General features: G+C 40.1%; 1 protein-coding gene across 4 annotated transcripts in view; it reads left to right on the forward strand.

The window, feature by feature from the left end:
- The window catches only part of SLC16A7 (solute carrier family 16 member 7), a 137,434-nt gene extending 115,536 nt beyond the window's left edge, over positions 1-21,898 (forward strand). For all 4 annotated transcript variants that reach the window (XM_054025206.1, XM_054025214.1, XM_054025229.1 and 1 more), the window contains 3 exons: positions 10,606-10,749; positions 12,360-13,175; positions 15,988-21,898. In XM_054025206.1, the coding sequence (XP_053881181.1) occupies positions 10,606-10,749; positions 12,360-13,175; positions 15,988-16,259 (1,232 nt within the window). In that variant the 3' untranslated portion in view covers positions 16,260-21,898. The remainder of the gene's footprint in view (positions 1-10,605; positions 10,750-12,359; positions 13,176-15,987) is intronic.
- Positions 21,899-22,689: the final 791 nt, after the last annotated feature.

Genomic DNA, 22,689 nt, shown 5'->3' on the forward strand with positions numbered 1-22,689 from the left:
TGATCAGACTAAAAATTTTACGTTTCACTTGATGCCACAGAAGCCATTTTGCAAGCAATGTCAGGAAATTATAAAAAAGCATTTGTTGTTGAGCACATAGGTTATAAAGGGAAAAGTAAGGTTTTGTTTTAGCAAACTAACCTAGGGCCCTTTGTCCAAACAAATCAACTCATCAAATGCAAATAGGTTTTGTAGGTAGTAAAATACTAAACTAAAGTTAGTGGGTGTGGGTTTTTTTAAGATTGTAGAGTTCCTCAGACATTTCCAGTCTGGTAGAAAACAGAAATAAGTCTAAATCCAGACAGAAAAGTGCTACACTGACTTTTCCAACCATATGGCCAATCTTGTAGTTGTGTTTATATCATCTGACTTGGCAGGCTGCCATCTATAACAGTATATTACTGCAAGCTAAAATAAAATTATTGTGCCTATTTTCAATTTCTTTCATGAATTTTATGTTATGTACAAAAGTGTTACATTGTTCAAATTGACTCGTTTCAAATGCATGGTTTCCAAGGGATCAAGTATGAAGTATTCATTGTTAACATATGTTTTAAATGCTATCATTGTATTAAGCAATCTCTAGTGTAGTTCAATATAGATGTCAAGACAGAAGAAAATTCGAAGCACAAGTGGGCGGTACACTAAACACAATATGAGCACGAAAGGGTTTTAGTTCCACCAAAAAATATATCAATGAGAAGTCAAACTAGTAAGAAGTAAGAATTGAGAAAATAGCTAAAAAAACAAATTTATTTACTTATTAAAATAAATGTCACTTCTGCAGTGAGCGTATACATAGGAAAGACTTGAAGGTGACCTCTGTGTAGAACTGAAGGTCATTGGTGGCAGCTTGATACCTGTACCAGCTGGTGTTGTTGTCTTTGAAGTCTGATTAGCTATCATCCAGTTAAGTTAAGCTAAGTTACAAAACATTTTTCTTCTATCTGAAAGAATGTTACCTGTTTGTGGGAAATCTGTCTAAGAGAAATATATTTGTTCTTAGTACAAAAAATGATGGAACAGAGAGAAGAAAGCAGGGATTCTGGTGTCCTAGATTCTCTTCTTCTTATAAATTAATGGAGTATACCTAATATATTTGGACTCATAAATGTTATTCTACCTGAGAGCTCTGCAGGATATAGATTTTATGCCAAATAAATCTTCCTTTATTCTATTCCGTGGCCTTAAAGCTGATCTGCCACTACCATTACCTCTAGGTATTATGACATGGAAATATCTAGGTATTATGAAATTGAAATATTGTTATCCGGTTTGCATCCTTTGAACTCTTAGAAACCTTCAGTAGAAAGCTGTTTCATTGTCTTCAGAGTTAGATCATTCATGAACTGCGTATTCCTTTTATGGATGATAAAAGATCAGAACAGGTAAGTGTGTGAGTGTGTGTGTATTAAACATATAAAATGAATCCTAAACATTCAGTTCAGCAGAAATATCATGTTATGATTTTTAACAATAGAATATTTTACTGTTCAAGTTCTTTTAAGATTATATTAGCACAGTTAGTATTTTTTAAGAAGGTAAAAGGGTCATTCCTTCAAACATCTGCTTTTTATACCTTATTATTCAGTCATGTGTAGTCTTTTTTAACTGCTGCTCATGTACAGAATCATCGCTTAGCATGAAAGGAAAGATTAAAATGGTGATTGAAAAGAGAAATTAGCAAGTGAGAGGAAAAGAACAACATGGATTACTGGTGCCTTTTTTATTTAAAGGGAACTATAATATATTCTATTTTTCTACATCAGAATCCCATTGTTCACCTCTGGCCAAATCTTCAGCTGGTATAAACTGACTGCAATGGAGCTATGATGATGTACACCAGCTAAGGATCTGCCCAATAGGTTTAAATTTACCACTGTGCAGAGGGGCCAGCACAAGGTGTATTGAGCAGTAAAATCTCATGTAAACACTCAAAATAGAACCTAAGTGTGACTTAAGTGGCACAAAGGCTTTGTACAGAGGTGATGTTCATCCTTATATATTTAAGAGCCTTCAAGTGAGGGTCAAAGAGTTTATAATGCCACAAGTTTAGGTTACCCTTCCTATGTATAAAGGTACTTTATATATAATCAAAGGCATTAAACAAATACTAAAGTAAAAGTCATGGACTATCAGGGTTGGAAGGGACCTTAGGAGGTCATCTAGTCCAACCCCCTCCTCAATGCAACACAGGACTAATCCCCAGACAGATTTTTTTTTTAAACCCTACTTCCCTAAATGGCTCCCTCAAGGGTTGAGCTCACAACTTTGGGTTTAGCAGGCCAATGCTCAAACCACTGAGCTATCCCTCAGTGACTTAACTAATGATGTAGATTACACTTTGGGTGTACGTTAGTGAAAAAAAAATGATTAAAGTAGTGCAATTTGCATCAACCTGACATCCTGTGGTATGTAAGATAAGTGTAATTTACATACTGAGAAGGCAATGGGCCTGAAACTTTATTGCCCTGCGCCTTTCGTAGTCATTTACATCAGTGCAAAGTGGATGCAAAATGTTTCCATGCTTTTCGGTAGCATTAGTGTAAATGATTAATTAAGCTGCAAGGCTACAGAGAATCAGGCCTAGAAGATGAGAAATGCATAAGAGGAAAAGCAACTGAAAAGAGGGTATAAAATAAGCCACACGGGAATTGGGCATGATCACAGGATAGAGAATGCAAGGTATCATGAAGAATTTCAGAGTGCTGATTTTGAGAGCTGGCTAATACATCCAGCTTTAGTGTTCCACTGGTGACAGTTTAAGAAAAAAGCTCCAGATAAAAATCCAGAGTCCTTTGCCATTTGGTAAGGCTTCACCTGTTGCCATCTCTCTCCTGATAATCTGCTGAATAGTCCATCTTGCTTTGATAAAACTTCTAGACTTTTATTATCAAGCTGGTCGTCTACTGTGACCAGTGTTCCTCTCAGTTTAGTCAAGCAGGATGTTTTTGTGATGTTTCCTCTGTGTGATCTGAGGAATGTGCAATGTGTTGAGAGTTTTAGACTGCTAGAAAGGATAACTTTATATTGAGAATGGGAGAAATTTTGCTCAAAAAATCTAGCAAAATATTTCCATTTTTCATCAACATTTTCACTCTTCCATTTCCATGATTTCTGAAAAGGGCAAGTCTAGAGAAGAGTGGGGTAGGAGGAAGTTGGAAACCATTTTTTCCTGTATTTGTTATATGCCTCTGGGGGCCCCCATAATAGTGAGAAGTTTTTAAAAAGAAAAGCAAGGAGAAGAACAATTAGAAATATCCACGAACATCCTTAAATATCTTTGGGAGGCCAAGGGAGCAGACATCACTGACTGGCACATGTTTGTTATGAATTATTCCCTTTAGACACTGTATATTTACCGTCTCAACAGATGAACGGTCTTCCCTCGAGATGCAGCAGGAGGGATGGAAGCTAAAGCTTTATGGTGCAGCTGGGACTATGACTCCTTTTTACAACATTTTGCTTGGGATTGTGACTTTCCCAGCCATGGACTTTGGGAAAACTCCTCCCTTTCCCACCCTTAAGTATGACTGTGTTGCAATAGGTTAGAGTAAGAGCCTGGAAAAAAAACACAAACCTATGGGAAGAACCTGGTCCACTCCAATCTGAGATAACACAGAAGTATAAATGGCTCTCTGGAGAGCAGATATCTGGGTTAAGCAGTCCTGTGGTAAGAAGTCTGGTAGTGACCAAGCATAAAGAGAAGGCTTTCACAGAATCGTATGGTATTGTTAATTCCTCTGTTGATCAAATCAGTCCCCAGGAAGAAGATGACCTATCTCAGCATCCTTGTCAGTTTTACTAAAAACAGTGTTTTGCCTCAGTTTTGCACATGCCTGCAGACTGGCTACCTCAGAAAGCATCTAGTCACCAGGGCTGGTGAAAAGGACAGCATACTAGCTGAGTGTACATGCACCTTCAGAACCAGCTTGCATCAGTCCTCTTACATGTTGACTCACTGTTCTCATACATACAAACAAGACCACCACATGAGCCCACAAATGTATGAGCTATGAAGCCAGACCTCCCCTGCATGTAGAGCTGAATCTACCTTTCAGTGAGGCACGTGAGGGGCAGGGGATGGAAAAGGGTCCTCAGCTGCCAAAAACTGCCTGTGTACAGCTTGCTGACCCTCTCCCAAACCATCTCTCTGTAACTCTCTTACCCAGTTTGACACATACACAGGTGAGAATTGTTCCCTTCTTCCCTTGAAAAGTCTGCCCAAGTGAAAATCCAGGCAAGGATAGAAATAGAAAGTAAATAATTTTCCCATTTAAGAGTCAAGAAGTCTGCATATTGAATCAGAATTTATTTTTACTTGTTTTTTAAAAATCTATATGTATTAGTTGATAGCATGATTTTGCAACTGATTTGTTTCTTGAAGTTGAATGGCTGAAATTTGCTGAAGAACGTGCAACAGGATATAGATACACGCTCGGATGTGAACATTACTAAATGATTTTAGTTGCAGTTAAATGTAAAATCTCATTTGTGCTTGCCCATGAAAAGCCTGATTACATGCTCACAACTAGAATTTATGCAGATTCGTAAATCCATATATACTGATGAATATGTGGTATTTTATGAGACTCTAAAAACCAAAGTATATGCAAAGACATCAGCAGAAAATGTTTAATCCACTTATCAGGTCTGATGGAAACTGGGAAATATATGGAGTTTCCTCATTAAGTGGCTTAACCCAACATTATGGTTTATATGACAATTAATATTCCTCACATGTTTGTATCTTAAACTGAAATGCTGGAATATTCCCAGAAAACAAAATTAAACTGGAGTTAAGGTGGTAAATACATGTCAATAACTTACAGGAAAAACTTTAATAGAATGTTGTAGTTAAGAAGAAGTTTGAAAGTCAGCAAATTGATTTCAAAGTTGTGCTTAAAACAACATTAGACTCTATGACCCTGCAGAGCACAGGTGCCTCCAATTCTTCCCTTTTATTCTCATCTACCACCCACCCAAAACCATGGGATCTCAAATAGATCAATGGTACTCTGGGATCTACACTGGTTGCCTTCTGGTTGGAGTTTAAGCCAGTATTGGCTTTGACCTAAAAAGTGCTAAATAGCCTGGGACCTGCCTGCTTACAATATCTTCCATTGTTGTATGCAGTGTCGTTGTAGCCATGTTGGTCCCAGGATATTAGAGAGACAGAGTGGGTGAGATAAAACTAACTTCTGTTGATGAGAGAGAGACAAGCTTTTGACTCACACAGAGGTCTACTTCAGATCTAGGAAAGTGATGTTCCGAGTACCTTGTCTCTCTACTTATGAAATATTTATTTCCCCATGCATTACTGCCATAATTTAAGACCAGTATACATGGGCGGCACGTAATGAGGGCTGGGGGAGGAGGGTAGTGGTGGATTTGGAGCCCCCAGAAAAATCTCCCCTCGCAATGGCCCCAGGGCCAGGGTGGGGGCACAGAGCTTTTCTGGTCTCAGGGCCATAGTGGGGCGGGGGGGGCGGGAGAGGAGCAAGTAGGGAGTGGGGCTTGGGGTGGAAGAGGCAGAGTGGGGGTGTAACGGGGGCGGGGCCACTGGGGAAGGGATGGAATGGGGTGTGGCCTTGGGGGTTGGTGGTGCAGGTGGAAGGGACAGAATGGGGGAGGGGCTCCAGGCTCAGATCTCCAGCCAGGGCTGAGAGCTCCTTCATGATCCCAGCTGAGGCTGAGAGCTCAACCCTAGCCAGGACCGAGCTCTCAGCCCCCCTCCTGTGGCTCCAACCTAGCTCTCCACCACGGGGGGGGGGGGGAAGTGGAGCGCTGAGAGCAGCAAGCAGGGCGTGGCCTTGGCTGGAAGAGGCATGGCCTCAACTGGAGGAAGCAGGGTAGGGGACTAGTCTCCCCAAGGGGAACCTTCACCGTAGCACATGCCAATAAAGATGCTTGAACTAGAGTTTCCAGGGAGATGCTGGCAGGACTTTCCCATTCTGAAAAAAAAAAAGCCCCAGTATGTTCATCTTCAGGACACTTTTTGTTGTGGGACTTCTAGGATGAAGACTGTTGTTTTAAGGGTTATTTTTAGGGAGGGTGGGGGTATTTGCCTAATTATTTTCTTTAATTAGTTTCTGTGGTGTGTGGTGAAGGCTATTCAGGTTTTATCTTCATGTTTGGTTGTGCTGTTAAATAATTGGCAGTGGTGCCTAGGTGCCTTTTTGGTGAGTGAATTAATAAATCTGAATCAACAATTTAATTATATGTTGTACTGAATCTTCTCTCGGGTGCTGTCCCCATATCCTTCCAACACTCCAGTATGTGTACCCCCAATCCTTTCCTTATCCTCTCCCCATCCATTCTTCCATGGCTCTTCGAACCCATCCCCTGTTCCTGATTCTTCTTCTTCTTCCTCTCATGAGGAGAGGTCCAAATTGCTTTAAGTCCATAACTCCAATATTCCATAATCTTGTACACCTCTACATGCAGCTCAAGGTGTTGTTTATAATGTATGAGCTTTAAATGGCTTGGGACCCAGCTCTCTGAGTGCTCACCTCTCCCCCTCTCTCCTAGCATGATGGTTGTGATGGGGTTCCTGAGGTGCAACCTGAACTGTGGGACTGCTGAGCCCTCTGTCTCACCAACTTGGGGTATCCCTCTCACACTGTGATGCTGTGACAAGTGACAAACCTCTGGCAGGTACTGCACTGACATAGACCTCCACAGGCAGGGACACATCCAACTGAGTTACATGAGTGCTTCTCCCAGCCACTCATAAACCAACAATAGAGAGGCTCCAGCCAATTCCCCCCAGTTCCCCAGCCTAGCAACCTTGGAATATGCCATATTGTCCTTGTTAGAAGCCTGACCAGTGTAAGTTTATTACCCAGTCAATATGGAGAGGACACACACTCGCCTTTGTAACCTGAGCTGATATTGCCCAACCGCTTCAACCAAAACACACTGTTTTAGGTAAAATGGAAAACAGATTTATTAACTACAGAAAGGTAGATTTTTAGTGATTATAAGTAGTAAGCATAGAAGTCAAAGTTGGTTATCTAATAAATAAAAGTAAATTCGCAATCTGAGTTCTATAAACTGAACAGGATTTGAATCAAGCAGTGTCTCACCCTGATAGATGGTATAAACAGGTCACAGATCTTCGATACATAGGCTAGAACTCTGCTGCAGTCTGGAACCACCTGTCCCCAGTTCAAAGTCTTTGTCCTCAAGATGTGTTTCCAGGGGTTGAGTTGTGGGGGACTGAAGCCAAGTCATGATGTCACTTCCCCTCTTTATAGTTTCTTCCAGGTTGCTGGAACGATCTATGACGTGAAGGTCCGCCCCCATTGGTCAAGCAGCCTCCATTGTCTAAATGCTCTTTCTGAAAAGTCTTCTGGGATGGCCTTTGGGCAAGTGAATTTCCCTTTAATAGGCTATCAGCATGTCTGGCTACTCCATTGTAGTACCTAAAAGGCTGGTTGTAGGTGTTCCCAACCTCACAACATATTTCAGTAACACACACATAGCAAAACGTCATAAAACTTCACATTCAATGATAGCACATGCAATCCAACATGATATTAATGTTCAACAGATCAAGCCTTTTAAGATGATACCTCACGAGGCATACTTTGTACAAAACATATCATAATTACATGACAGCAGTGAATATGGGGGTTTTAGGGTGCTGCTTTGAGATACAGAGTGCCACAATGGTTCTTTCCTGGAGTTGTACATCCCACGACTGGCAAAAGGATGTTCTCTATAGGAACCTTCATGGTTAGATCATGGTTCATGAGAGCATAAATTCAGTAAGCTTGAGGTCACAATGCAAGATGTATCTGGTCAAAGCTTTGAGTTTGACTTCTCAAGTCCACGCTTCTCAGTAATTCTTTTTATGGTTAGTGCTGAAAGAAGACATGCCAATCTATCACATAGGAAACTGTTCCCAAAGTATTTCTGACCTGACCAGAAATGAAAAGTATTGAATATCTCATGAGAAGGCCTATCATCCAAATCACTTGAAAACTGTGCTAGAAACCTTTTGGAAAGTATCCAGACTTCAGTGTGTTTAACCAAACTAAGGACTGTATCATGCCATTGATTTTTAAACTAAACTTCCGTCTAGGGCAGTGTTTTTAAATCTGTGGGTCGTGACCCAGTACTGGGTCGCAGCATATCAGGCACTGGATTGCCTTGCTCTGGTCAGCACTGCCAACCGGGATGTTAAAAGTCCTGTTGGCGGTGCTGCCCAGCTACGGCAGGCTAGTGCCTACTTTTTCCGACACTGCGCTGTGCCCCAGAAGCGGCCAGCAGTGGGTCCGTCTTCTAGGCAGGGGGCCACGGTGCCCCGCATGCCGCCACCACTCCAAGCATACGGCCAATGGGAGCTGGCGGGACACTGCCTGCGGGCGAGAGTCACACTAAGCCACTTGCACACCTCCGCCTAGGAGTGGGACTCATTGCTGGCCGCTTCCGGGATGCAGCGCTGTCTGCAGTTCCAGGACAGGTGGGAAGCCTGCCTCTGCACCCTGGCTGCACCACTGACTAGGAGCCGCCGGAGGTAAGTCTGTGCCCCAACCCTGCGCCCCAATCCCCTGCCCCAGCCCTGAGCCTTCCCAAACCTGGAACCCCTTCCTGCACCCCAAACCCCTCATCCCCGGCCCCACCCCAGAACCTGAACCCCCAGCCCAGAGCCCTGGCCCCCTCCTGTACCCCAACCCCCTACCCTAGCTCAAGAAGAAGAACAGGAGTACTTGTGGCACCTTAGAGACTAACAAATTTATTAGAGCATAAGCTTTCGTGGACTACAGCCCACTTCTTCGGATGTATATATATACCCTAGCTCAGTGCTCCCTTCCTCACCCTGAGCCCCTCATTCCTGGCCCCACCCTGCAGTCCTCACCCATGCACCCCTACCTTCTGCCCCAACCCTGAGCCCCTCTCACACCCCAAACCCCTCTGCTCCAGCTCCGTTGGGTCGCGGGCATCAACAATTTTCTTCAATTGGTTCCCCAGAAAAAAAGTTTGAAAACCACTGATCTGGGGTGACCAGATGTCCCAATTTTATAGGCACAGTCCCGATATTTGGGGCTTTGTCTTATATAGGTGCCTATTACCACCACCTCTGTCCTGATTTTTCTCACTTGCTATCTGGTCAACCTGCTTCCATCAGTTTCAATTGAGACTTATGCTTAAAATGTCGATGGCATGGTATGGGCCTAACCCATCACTAATAGTATCAGTTTTAAGATAGATCAAACATTTGGACCCAAACTAGGACATATTGCAAACAATACATATCTCCAATTTTGTTGAACTTGATTTGTGTTGCCAATGAAAATGCTGATGTATATTTCTTTAGGTGTTTATTATGGGAAATTTGTACTGGACCCAATACACAGTAGAAACCAGAATGATTTGTAGTAAAACCAAATGTAATGCTTGACATTTCACTTTATATCCGGTCTCTTTTATCACCAGTTCTAAATCTAACCCCCCCACACACACACTATGTTTTTTAAATGGAGTGAATATAGTGCTTACAAAAGTAAAGCTGTTAATGTTGGTTAGGGCCACATATAGTACAATCAGGTGTAGTGCAAGCTTCCTCAAGCAGCTCTGACATCTTGATATGCCACACACCATCTATTCCTGTTGTGGGCCTTTAACGAACATACAGTGCACATCATGACAGATTACATGCTGGTCCTTTGTTTGGGATGGACAAAATTACACTGGAATTAATTTCATTTGAAACTAAAAACCAGGTTTGTTGCCATATTTTCAGTTTCTAGGCCATTATACCAAGCATACTTCAGAAGGCTCAGACTACAGAACAGAATGATATTGTCCATTATCTCATTCAGATCTGGACAAGGAAAATAGATCTCAGCTGTCAGTTATTTATGCTCCACTTCAACACTTTAAGCAAGTGAGTAGTCCCATTGACATAAGTATGTTGCCCTAGTCAAAAGCAGCAGTTATAGGGAGTTCAGAAAGAGCTTTCATCCTATCAAAAGATGTTGTAATCTGACTCATTTAGAGATCTCTTCTGCTCTGTTAACTATAGTTTTGATTAAACAACTTCCTTCCGTTTAAAAGAACAGGAGTACTTGTGGCACCTTAGAGACTAACAAATTTATTAGAGCATAAGCTTTCGTGGACTACAGCCCACTTCTTCGGATGCATCCGAAGAAGTGGGCTGTAGTCCATGAAAGCTTATGCTCTAATAAATTTGTTAGTCTCTAAGGTGCCACAAGTACTCCTGTTCTTTTTTGTGGATACAGACTAACATGGCTGCTACTCTGAAACCATTCCTTCCGTTTGAAATTCTGAACAAGACTGCAGACAGTGGGCCTAATCCTCCATTTCTTGCATACCCAAAACCTATATTGACTGGGCCCGTTGTTGGTTCTCTGAGAATTGTAATTAACAAGCTTGCTGCACTCATGTCTTACATCCTTTGATCCACTTCCATGACCACAGGATACTCCCAGGAAGAGTGAGTACTCCTTTGGACTTCTAATATGTAAGTTCTTGTGTTGTCAGGCTCACAGGAGGTACTTTTAGTCACTGAAAACACTCAACCGCAAATATATTTATCACTGCATGATGGATAATTTATCCTTTTCCTGCCATTAGGTCCCATAAGCAGTGTCTTGGTGAACAAATATGGTTGCCGGCCAGTGATGATGGCAGGAGGTGTATTGTGTTCATTTGGAATGATTGCTTCCTCTTTCTGCAATAGTGTCCTGGAGCTTTACATATGTGTAGGAATTGTTGGAGGTAAGTAACTAGCTCAAAAATGGTAACTAGTCCAGTTAATTTTAGCTATCCTAAACTGTACTCATTTAAATTGATTTTTAGGATATTAAATTACTGCTTGGGATATTTCATGAACCTCTGATTATTTTATTCAATAAATGCCCTATGTATTTGCCATACTGTACTGCACTATAATTACAATACTGGAATTGATTGACTCATGACAGCACTTATTAGAATCATTTGTATTGGGTTTTGCATTGATTTTTTTTTTAGCCTTCAATCATACCATACTTTGAATAAAACAGCAGAGATGAGTACAGGTCTAGTAGATATGCAAACTCTAATACTAAGCTTCTGTAGGCTCACAAAATATATATATCCATATCCAGCAAAATAGTATTCTGGGCAGGGTCCAGCTGTCCCCAGAATAAAAAATATTCCCGTCTGAAAACAAATGCTAAATCCCCAAAGCTCTAGAACTGATCAAAGGGTGGGAATTAAAGTGATACTAAGCCCACTAGATTAAATTACCGCACTACCAAAGGGATTCTAATTTTTTAAAAGCATCTCTTTTGAATAAAGAAAGAAGGTGAGATTAGAGGTCATATAGAAGCATGGAATATACAAATGAGATCTTATTCTGTCACTACATCAAAGCTTATGTTTATCTGTAATTGACTTGAGTAGAAGTTAATCATTTTGAAAGAACCCTTTCTTACTGAGTGTGGTGGGTTTCTTGTTTGTTTTGTTTTATTTAAGACCTCACGTCTCTACTTTTTAAGAGCCAAATGCAGGGACCCACTACCTAGCCCAAGGAGTGAGCTAGGCAGTACGTTTGCCCATGGGAGAAGAGGGAAGGAATCCGTCCTCTGAGACTACATAGCGGGTGCATTGCTACTAAAACTCTGCAGCTCTAGTGTATCCCCACCCAAGGAGAAGGACCACAGGTGGATCCTCTGACTGCACATCTGGCCCAACTCTGCCTCACCCCTGTGCCCTGCTGGGCAGGGATCTGGGGTTGTGCATCCCCACACAGCCCCTTTCCCACCCCAGTGCAATTCCCACTTAACCGGTGATTCCACTACCAGGACCTCCAAAGCTGTGGATGTGGGGCTGGATTTCCTGCAAAATCTTTATTTATTAATCATTTTACATCTTACTTTGGATACATGTTCAACCTTTAAAAGGGATAGAGGGATAAAAGCCAGTGGATTTATACTTCTAAATATATTGTGCTCTCTTTTGTAGATGAGGTGACATTTAATAACTTTTGTGAAATGAACCAGGAGAGAATTGTGTTGCAGCTTAGTAAAATACAAAAATGGTGTATTCAAGGTCTTGAGACCATTGTTCCTCTTTCACTCCATTGTCTATATAATTGCTCAAACATTACTCTGAGTATTGCAACGCAATACAAGGAAATGACAGAACTCGAGTGTGACATAGTGGTGACATTAAAATGTGTGGAAAGCAGTGAAACCACATTTCATTTTCCAGTGCTGATAGTGTTTAATCTTCATTGGGAATTTCTGAATGGCATTTTAGCTTTTTTGAATGATTTTGTCTGCTTATCGTGAAGAGTTTTCAATGTATTACATGCAATAACTCTGTGCTCTTTTGTTGTTTAGGTCTTGGCTTAGCCTTCAACTTGCAGCCTGCCTTGACTATGATTGGCAAGTATTTCTATAAGAAGCGGCCCATTGCTAATGGACTGGCCATGGCTGGAAGTCCAGTGTTTCTAAGCACACTGGCACCTCTCAATCAATTCCTCTTTAATGCATTTGGATGGAAAGGAAGTTTTCTCATTCTGGGAGGACTTCTTTTGAACTGCTGTGTGGCTGGGTCACTTATGAGACCTGTTGGACCAAAACCAGTCCCTCCTGTGAAAAAAGATGTCGAGAAGGGAGCAGGAGATTCAGCCTTACACATGAATAACAAGAAGAAGTCATTCTGGCAAACTGTGAATAAATACTTAGATCTGTCCCTCTTTAAACACAGAGGGTTTCTGGTTTATTTGTCAGGAAATGTTATTATGTTTGTTGGCTTCTTTGCCCCAATAGTATTCTTGGCTCCTTATGCCAAACACAAGGGAATTGATGAATATTCTGCTGCTTTTTTGCTCTCTATTCTAGCTTTTGTAGACATGTTTGCTAGGCCTTCAATGGGACTTGTAGCAAACTCCAAATACATCCGGCCAAAAATCCAGTACTTCTTTAGTTTTGCTGTCTTGTACAATGGCATCTGTCATATCATGTGCCCACTGGCAGAGGACTATACAGGCCTGGTGGTATATGCTGTACTTTTTGGATTTGCTTTTGGAATGGTTAGCAGTATCCTTTTTGAGTCGTTGATGGATCTCGTTGGTGCAGCCAGGTTTTCCAGTGCTGTGGGACTTGTCACAATTGTGGAGTGCTGCCCTGTTCTCCTAGGCCCCCCTCTAGGAGGTAAGGATTCCTTTTTTATTATCCTTTCTGATGCCACTGGGCTGGCTGTGAATATTTAAGTTATTATTTATATTTATCTAATACTAGACGTGCGCATGTTAGTTAATGTTGCCACAAGAACTGTCATGTTTTCACCGCTTGTTCTTTTGAATTTACTTTTATAACATTACTTTTTTTTTTTTGGCATATCACAGATTTAGATTTATATGCAGATTTATATTGCCTGTGTGTATATGGTGTATGGCCATCATGGCTATGTATGTCGCTATATAGGTAGAGATACATACATAGATAAGATATGGTAAGATGGTATTTGCTCTCAATGCTAGCCACCCAGTCCTACTTTTCATGTGCCTTACTAGGCAGTTAGCAGTGCTGAAAGCATCTCTTCCATAGTGGTGCTTCCACTACCTCCTGGTCAGCACAGCTCCCTCTCTCTCAAATTGGCTATATTCATGGGACTCCACTTCATTCCCCATAGCAAAGAAGCTACTTCTGTAGGTGCTACTTCACAAAATGGTTCCTAATTTCCCTAACCAATGGCTGCCAAACTAAAATGATGCATATATAAATACGCAAATAGCGTAGCTGAATTCAACCTATCGGAGCCAACTTACCCCGCTGTGAGGATGGTGACAAAATCGACCTCCGCAGCTCCCCATTGATGGCGCTTACTCCCACCTCCGCTGGTGGAGTAAGAGCGTCGATTTGGGAATCGATTGTCGCGTCCCGACGAGACGCGATAATTCGATCCCTGAGAGATCGATTTCTACCCGCCGATTCAGGCGGGTGGTGTAGACCTAGCCACAGACACTTGGAATGCCACCTAGTGGAGGGACTGTGTCTACGACTAATAAAATCCAGTCACCTGAAACATTGAAACCTATATTAATATTAAATCTAATATTAATGAAGTGATAAAAGTATACAGCTATTTATTTTTCTTATATTTGTTATGTGGATTTTTTTTTAAAGGGATACATTTTGGATATAATCAGGTCACCTTTGTTAATTTCTCTACTTGAATATATTGAAAAGCTCATATTCCAGTTTTGATCTGTTCAGGTCTATTAAAGTATAATGATGATCTCATGCATGAACATTAAGTTAATTTTTGTAAATAATTCTTTGAGACTGGCACCATTAAAAACTAACAAATTGCCTGGATTATCTACCTCAGTTGCAACAATATATCAATATTTTTATAGTACTATATTACTAGAATCTCAATATATAAATTATTTTAGTATTCCTAAGTAGTAAGCATAGGGAATACTGCCAATACTGAGGTAAACGTTTCTATTTATTTAAGGCAAAACTACTAACTTTATAAAGGGTAACCACTGTGCATTATCTTCAAAGGTTTTATTGCATTAGATAAAACATTACTGCTTTTAAATGCTTTAAAATGTATTTAAATTTAATATTTAAGCAGGTCAAAAAATTTCAGGTGGAACACTTTTCCAATGGAAAAAAATTAAATGAAACATTTTGATAAAGTCAAACATTTTGACCTTATCAGAATGAAACATTTAATTTTTTGTTTTGAAATTATATATATTCTATTGTTTTCTAGCAAGTTATATTATAAAAATTATTAAAACACAATTTTAAAATATACAAAAATTATAAATATATAGATTAATCAATATAGAAACTAAACCTTTAAATTGACTCAAAAATTCCTCCTCCCCCCCGAAATTTCATTTAGCAGGATATTGGAAATTTTTCAACTTTATTCTGATTTGGAAAAATTGTTTTTAAATGTTGGAGTTTCCCACAGAACAGAAATTCCAAGTTTTGACCAGATCTAGTTGGTATGTCAGTATTATGGCCCCAATACAGCAAAGCATTTAAGCACATACTTAAATTATGTTAATCATCCCATTGACTTCAATAAGACTACTCGTGCTTAAATTATGTGTTTATGTGCTTTGCTGTATTGGGAGCCTGTCTTTTAATTTAGAGTTTAGAAAATGCAACAGAATTACAAGAATGACTCAGTGTGAAAAGGTAGTCAGAATACATTTTTCTTTGATCCAAATGGCTTATGCATGTAAGTCATGCTTGCTCATTGTGGCACTCCACTTCTGGTAGTGGCAAGGTCAACTAGAGATTGACAAGTCTGATACAACCTCGACTAACAGAGCAAGTTCCTTTAGCTCAGATGGTAGAAGCTCACGTGTTAAGATACAGAGGTCCCACATTTGATCTTCGCTGCTGCTGATCCATCTGGGGGAGTAAGCATTACCCATACAAGTTTGAAACTCAGTTTTCAGAGTTTGAAACTCAGTTTTCATGACAGTGGTGTCTGCACACCCAGGTGAAAAAAACTGTCTTTGGGGACAGAATAAGTGGAGCACAAATAGCAGCTTCACAATGAGACATAGTGACAGCAGCTGAGAAGGCAGACACCTTTCCAGCCTCTTGTCTGCAAGCAGCCCCACTGAGTGCTAGACATCCATTCCAAAACAACAGTAGAAAGACATTAGGGAGGAGGAGAAAAAAAAGACAGATCTGAATAGAAAATTATACAACCTACTATTGTTGACTAGACTCTACTTCCTTAGACTCAATTATTTTACTACAGATAATGAATGCAATAGCTGCCAGTCTAACTAATATAAAATTTGTTACAGCTCCACTGTACATCTGTCTGTGAAAATGCCCAATCTAGGACACCTTTTATAGTGTTGAAAATACTTTAATGCAGGACATTTATTGATAATACCTGTGGGAAGGACCTGGCATTTATTTCTGTCTACAGTTGGAATATTTTCAAGTGTGGTTTTGTATTGTTTCTGTTTTTCAGGTTGGTTAGTGGATATAACTGGAGAATATAAATACATGTACATTGTCTGTGGATCGATTGTGATTGTGGCAAGTATTTGGTTGTTCATCGGCAATGCCATCAACTACAGGCTTTTGGCAAAAGAGAAGAAGTTAGAAGAAGAAAAACAGAAAGCATTAAAGAATGCTGATCCCAAGGAAGCAGAACCTTTGACCAACAATGAGAATGAGGAGGCTGCCAACAGGGCTGACAAAGTACTCAATGATTCTTCAGAAAGGGAAACTAATATTTAATATGAAATATGGCTCAGACGTCAATGTTTTTTACTTCCATTACAAGTATTTTGTCAAGTTACAGGCCAGGTTTTGTAGTAATAATGATCAGTCACAATATTGGATGAGAACAGACATTTGCCAAAGCCAAGATTCCAGACAAATTATCATCGACTGTTTATTTGTTTGTTTATTTTAGTTATGAGAATTTTAGATTTCAGAGACAGCGACTCCATGCGCATGAGTCCATTCCAACTGTAACTATGGACAGTACGGGTCAGGTAGAGTTAAACTTTAAGGTCCTCCATGACAAATTATCTTGTTCCAAAATAACTTCTAATGCAACAGTATCTGTTTAGTCTTGTTACAGAAGCCATCTGTCTTAACCCTCTGGCCTGCCTGTTGACTTCTACCCGCCACCATATTTTGGCCTCTAGTATTAAAGAAGGATATCAGATTATGGGTCAAGAGCCGAAAAGGAAGACAAAATACTGAAATGACCTGAGTAAAGTGCATAAGAAACTGCCTGCCCATTTTATAATGTATGCCCACTAGATCAAAAGGATGTATTTATACATATAACTACAATGTGGGTGTAAAAGATAAGGTTAGAAGATAAAAAAGGTAGATTTTTTTATTGCTAAAATGCAATAAATGTTTCATTATAATAAATACAAGTGTTTGTTTTGTCCAGTGATAGCTAGCTACATATTTAAACATCTAATTTTGAACTATGAGAACACTCAGGCTGCATTAATCCAAATTAGCTTAAAAAGCTGTTTGTATTAAAAAAAATAAAGATGAACATGTCAGTGGTACATAGGTTGTAAGGGTAGTTACCATTTCATTCAACAGATACCTAGACTTAAATTAACAAGAGGGACTAACTGGTTCAGGGGATTGGAATGGTTCAGCTTTTTATCTCTAGCGACCTAATCCAATACCCAGGGAAGTCAAAGTGAGTCTTTCCATTAATTTCAGTGGGCTTTGGTTCAATCAGTAATTAGTTCAAATCACAGCCATATGTTTATTCACAGAAGGTCATTATCCTTTGATAGCCTATGTGAAAGGAATTTTAAGATTTAACCTCGGGTCCTTGTGCACAGATAACCTCATTACAATTCCCATCTACCCACCCGGCACATTAAGCATAAACTAACTCCTTTGTTGAGTGTATGAGCAGAAAGGCCAAAAACTGAACTCTCTGTAAAACAATTGAGACATGTTGGCAGTGCAGGGTGGGAGACCTGGCATTGCCGCTGCCTGTGGTACATTTTTTTTTATTGGATTTTGGTCTTGTACCTACAGTATTTCATAAATACTCATATTCAATTTCAATTGAAAACATTAAAAAAAAATTTCTTAAAGGAGGACAAAATACAAACAAATACTAAACGGTATTTGCCTATGATTACTCTTGAAAGCTAATACTAAAAGCTAATTCCAGGCTTGCAGAAGTTTCAAAGTGATGCTGTGTTAAATGAAAATATTTCTGTTTTATTTAGGTGAGTAAGGGAAGCTGCTATTCATAAATGTTGAAGGGAGGCACCTATGTATAAATGCATCTGAAATTGTGAAAATTAAGGGTCTGATTCATGCAACATTTATGAACGGGTTATGCACCACTCACACATGATTCAGGAAAACATACTATTGTGCAGTTAATTTGACCCTCCGCCCTTCTTTTAACCTCTGAAAGGTGTGACCATATTAAATATACTGGTAAACTAAGCAGAAGGTGAAATCTCAATTTCTCAGATAAAATAAAGAAAGAAATCTGTGAAAAATTGGGCAGATGTGTGTGCATTTAAGGTAGATTTGCCCCAGGACTCATATTCATGTTGATTATTTACATCAGGTTTTTGTTTTTCTTTTGACGTGCTATTATATTTAATGTACAATGAATTGCCATAGCGGATGCAACACTTTGTCGTTCCCTTTAAGACTCAGCGTTGTTTTCAGTAATATACTGAATCCACTTCCAATGCTGTACAGAAATGTAAATTGACATTTACCAATGCTCTTGCAGCAAAACAGGACTATTTTGAGAAAAATCTGGTGATTTTATAGGAATCTCAGCTGTGTCTAATGCACAATACAAGCAAATCTTGCAGAGAAAATACCTATTGTTACTCACTTTGGACTGGATTGAAAGTAGGCTCAGAATTGTTTAATGGGTAGGGATAGCTCAGTGTTTTGAGCATTGGCCTACTAAACCCAGGGTTGTGAGTTCAATCCTTGAGAGGGGCACTTAGGGAATCTGGGGAAAAATCAGTACTTGGTCCTGCTAGTGAAGGCAGGGGGCTGAATTCCATGATCTTTCAGGGGCCCTTCCAGCTCTATGAGATAGGTATATTTATTATTATAGTTGTGTCACCACAGGGCTTGATCACAGTTCCTGCCCTGCCTTGCCTTGCTTCATGGAGAACAAAACATTGAAATAAGTATAACTGTGCCTAGGGGCCACATTGTGGCATCCTTACTTATGCTAAGAAGTACCTTACTCCTTAAGCAGTACCATCAGCAACTTTCTGTAGTATTCTCCATTTCTTTTGGGGGCCCTAATTCTGGGAAATGCTAAGTAACTCCCTCTTTATTTATGGAAGTGAAGGGTGCTTAGTATAGTATCTCAGACAGCTCTCAGCACCTTGCTGGATGAGGCCCTTCGATTCTATGATTAGTGACAAATGGGCCATTTGTCATTTTCCTTATTACTATTTTCTCCCTCCATTTCCTTACAAAGCTACTAACCAAAGTCCTAAGGTGTAATCTATAGGAAAAAGGTGTTTTTCATCTTTATGAATGGCAAACTCTCAGTATTGGCAGCAAATAGACAAGCCCTTTGCTTGATGAAACTGACTCCTGCAGCACTGGACAATAGTTCGCAGAATAAATAGGTGGGAATTGCTCTCTTATAGTAGTTATGTTAGTGCTGACCTCAGCCTCTTTTTGTCTGATATCAGCCATAGTGTTTGTGCCCCTCGGTGCATGCCAGTTTGGGTCTCATCTTCTTCTTGCTTATACCGGGTTAATATAAGAATAACACCACTGAAATTTTAAAGTAGTGTGAGAATCAGACCCACTGCTCTATGCAGTGCTGTTTCTCCCATGCTACTATATGGCTATATTTTTAGATAGCTTCTTAGAACATATCTTCATATGCAGTTAATTTCCTTTTATTTTTGTGACCTCCCTCCCTCTGTACTGTCATTTTTAACTACAAAGAAAGACTTCACACCAATGAGTCAGGTTAGTGCTTTTTTTTTCAAGCTTTTAATGCATGTAGATGCACATGAACCCTCTCATCTCCTCCTCACTGAACTGTTTGTAACGGTCTCCACTTCTGGATTATCTCCAAACTCACAGAAAGACCTTCTGATATTACACCTTCTGGCATAAGAAGTCACATACCAGAGCCCTCCTCATACAGAGCATGAACTGTGAACTATCCTGGTTGAGTTCAGCAAGGTCTTATTTTTCCCAATCAGCCAACTTTTCCCTTGTCATTATTTTAAACACTGCTCTCATTTAGAGGGTGAAATCCTGGCAGTGTAGAAGTCAATGACAAAACTCCCATTGATTTCAATAGGGCCAGATTTCATATCAAGTTTCTTCCTTTTATGACTCTGGTATACCTGCCAAATTTTCAGTGTGGATAAGAGAGATTTGTCTCACTGTTAACATAATGGGCCAACCCTTGCTCCCAATGATGATGTCAATGGCAGTTGTACAATTGACTTTAGTGGGAGCTGGTCAGTTCCAAATGGTTCATGTACAATGTTGCATGGTGAATTAATGAGGCAACAAAACATGGGACATTGAATCAAGGTGTTACACACGTGATAGTGTGTGTTGAAAATACTATTACAGCAGTTTTTAAAAGGCTGAAAAGTAGGGTGTTTTCAAGTTTTGTTGCAAGTGCTCTGCAAAATCAGAGATGCACTTCATCAGGTGGAAGATGGAAGATTAGGACTCTCTTAGCCATACTGGAATGGGTTAGCAATATGTCCTTGTAAGAAACCATACAGTGCTTTAGGTCGGCTCACTAGATGCTTCCTTCATATTACCAGGTCAGACAGCAACAAGAAGGGCACAATCTTTTCCTCTTGTTTCCTTTGAGATTCTTTTACAAGTTTCTATCATATAGAAGGGATGGGGAAAACATTGCAAATACAAATGTGTGTGACAGTGTAACAAGATGGTCAGTATGTGTAATACCTGTCATCCCTTTCACTCTCTCACCCATTGTCATGGCTGCTCATTAGTTTCTGCAGTGACTTCATCTTGACTTTGAGCAGTACTTTTTCTCTGTTACCATATCACCTCTCTTTATTGCATTGAGACCAGGGCCGGCTCTAGCATTTTTGCCACCCCAAGCAGTGCAAAAAAAAAAGAGCTGCAATCGCGATCGGCGGCAGCTCTAGCGCCGCTTCATTCTACGGCAGCAATTTGGCGGCAGGTCCTTCGCTCTTAGAGGGAATGACGGCCCCGCCACCGAATTGCTGCTGAACTGCCGGACGTGCCGCCCCCCTCTTCGTTGGCCATCCCAGGCATCTGCTTACTACATTGGTGTCTGGAGCCAGCCCTGGTTGAGACTGCTGCTAGTATTGACTCAGAAGACATGGTCCTCCCCACACCATGGAGAAATAGGAGCCTAATTATGCAGTCAGTCTATGTGCAGAACAGGTCTAAAGATTACAGATAATGGTTCTCTCTTGTTCTTTGGCCTTTACAGAAGAAACATTGAGGTTTAGTAGTTTTATTGTCTTTATTTCCCTTCAGCTACACATATCACATCATTTATTTTCATCCTCTCCTTTCCCCCTCTCATTCTGTTGTTTTCTCTCTACATTGATGTATCACAATAGAAGTAGTATCTGGTATATTGTGGCTTTTGTTAGGCATTTAAATAAAAAAGCAGAAGAAAACACTTATGTGACTTCTCTTTCCACACTTTCCCTGTGGGGGCTGTGACTTCAGGAGACTGAGGTAAGTAATGTTTAGATCATATATAACAAACCATATAAGCCATCAGTTCTGTCTCTGACATGATGCATACCTGAGGGTTTCAGTAAGCAAAACCAGTGAGTTATTTTTAGACTACCTTGCTGTAAACTAGGCTAACATTTTTGCCTAGTACAAAAATGGAATTAAGGCACATTTTGCTAATTTCTCAATAGATAACTATTTTTCTACTCATATACAGGTATATAAAGGGAGCTTTTATTGGTTATTAGCATTTCAATTTTAATAAATGTGCTCTCTATATAGTCTTTATTTTTACTCTTTTGATATTAGCGTATGCCTCTTCTTTGCATTAAAAAGGTAGACTATATTTTTCAGCATAAATTGCATATTCTTATTTTGCAAAACGTTCTTTTCCGATCATCTACCTCTCAATTATAGTTTAGAGAAGCACATGGCCCCAGGAAAAAGTTAGCAAATGTATAACAAAACCTATAAAATTAATTAGAAAGCCTCCCAAATATTTTAAAAGTCAGTCATTGTAATATTTTTATTTTATTATTATTTTAAACAAACACTGCAAGTTTAGGGCCAGATTCTCAGAAATCTGTCAAGTATCAGGGGGTAGCCGTGTTAGTCTGTATCTACAAAAACAACAAGGAGTCTGGTGGCACCTTAAAGACTAACAGATTTATTTGGGCATAAGCTTTCGTGAGTAAAAACCTCACTTTTTCGGATGCATCCGAAGAAGTGAGGTTTTTACTCACGAAAGCTTATGCCCAAATAAATCTGTTAGTCTTTAAGGTGCCACCAGACTCCTTGTTGTTTTTTCAGAAATCTGTGTTTGCAATGTTGACCAGCAGCTGAGGAATTTGACTACCCATGGAAGATTTGACCCTTGACTGGCATGGGTTTTTACACTTTAATACTCACTATGGTATCATACCTGCATGAAGTGTCCTATTCACTTTTGCATCAAATACACCATGGGTACATCCAGACTATCAATCTATCGGGGATCGATATATCTCGTCTCGTCTAGACGCGATATATTGATCCCCGAACATGCTCCCGTCGACTCCGGAACTCCACCAGGACGAGCGGCGGTAGCGGAGTTGACGGGGGAGCTGCGGCTGTCGATCCCGCGCCGTGAGGATGGGACGTAAGTTGAAATAGGATAAGTCGACTTCAGCTACATTATTCCCATAGCTGAAGTTGCGTATCTTACATCGATCCTCCCCCCCAGTGTAGACCAGGCCCATGTTACCATATATATAATTACTGGGATAGAGGGAATCAGGTCATGGAAACAGGTTACAGGAATTTTGGTACATATATACTACACATTTCTCAAAGGGAGAACGTTACAGTAAACTAATGCATTTTGCAGGTTTGAAATCAATGCTTCCTTTATTTCAGAAATAATAAGGGATTTGATATTGCTTTGTTATTTGTCTTTTATGGGGAGGGTAGTGATCATAGAAAG

Source organism: Malaclemys terrapin, chromosome 1 (assembly GCF_027887155.1).
Source record: "Malaclemys terrapin pileata isolate rMalTer1 chromosome 1, rMalTer1.hap1, whole genome shotgun sequence".
NCBI classification, from domain to species: domain Eukaryota; kingdom Metazoa; phylum Chordata; order Testudines; family Emydidae; genus Malaclemys; species Malaclemys terrapin.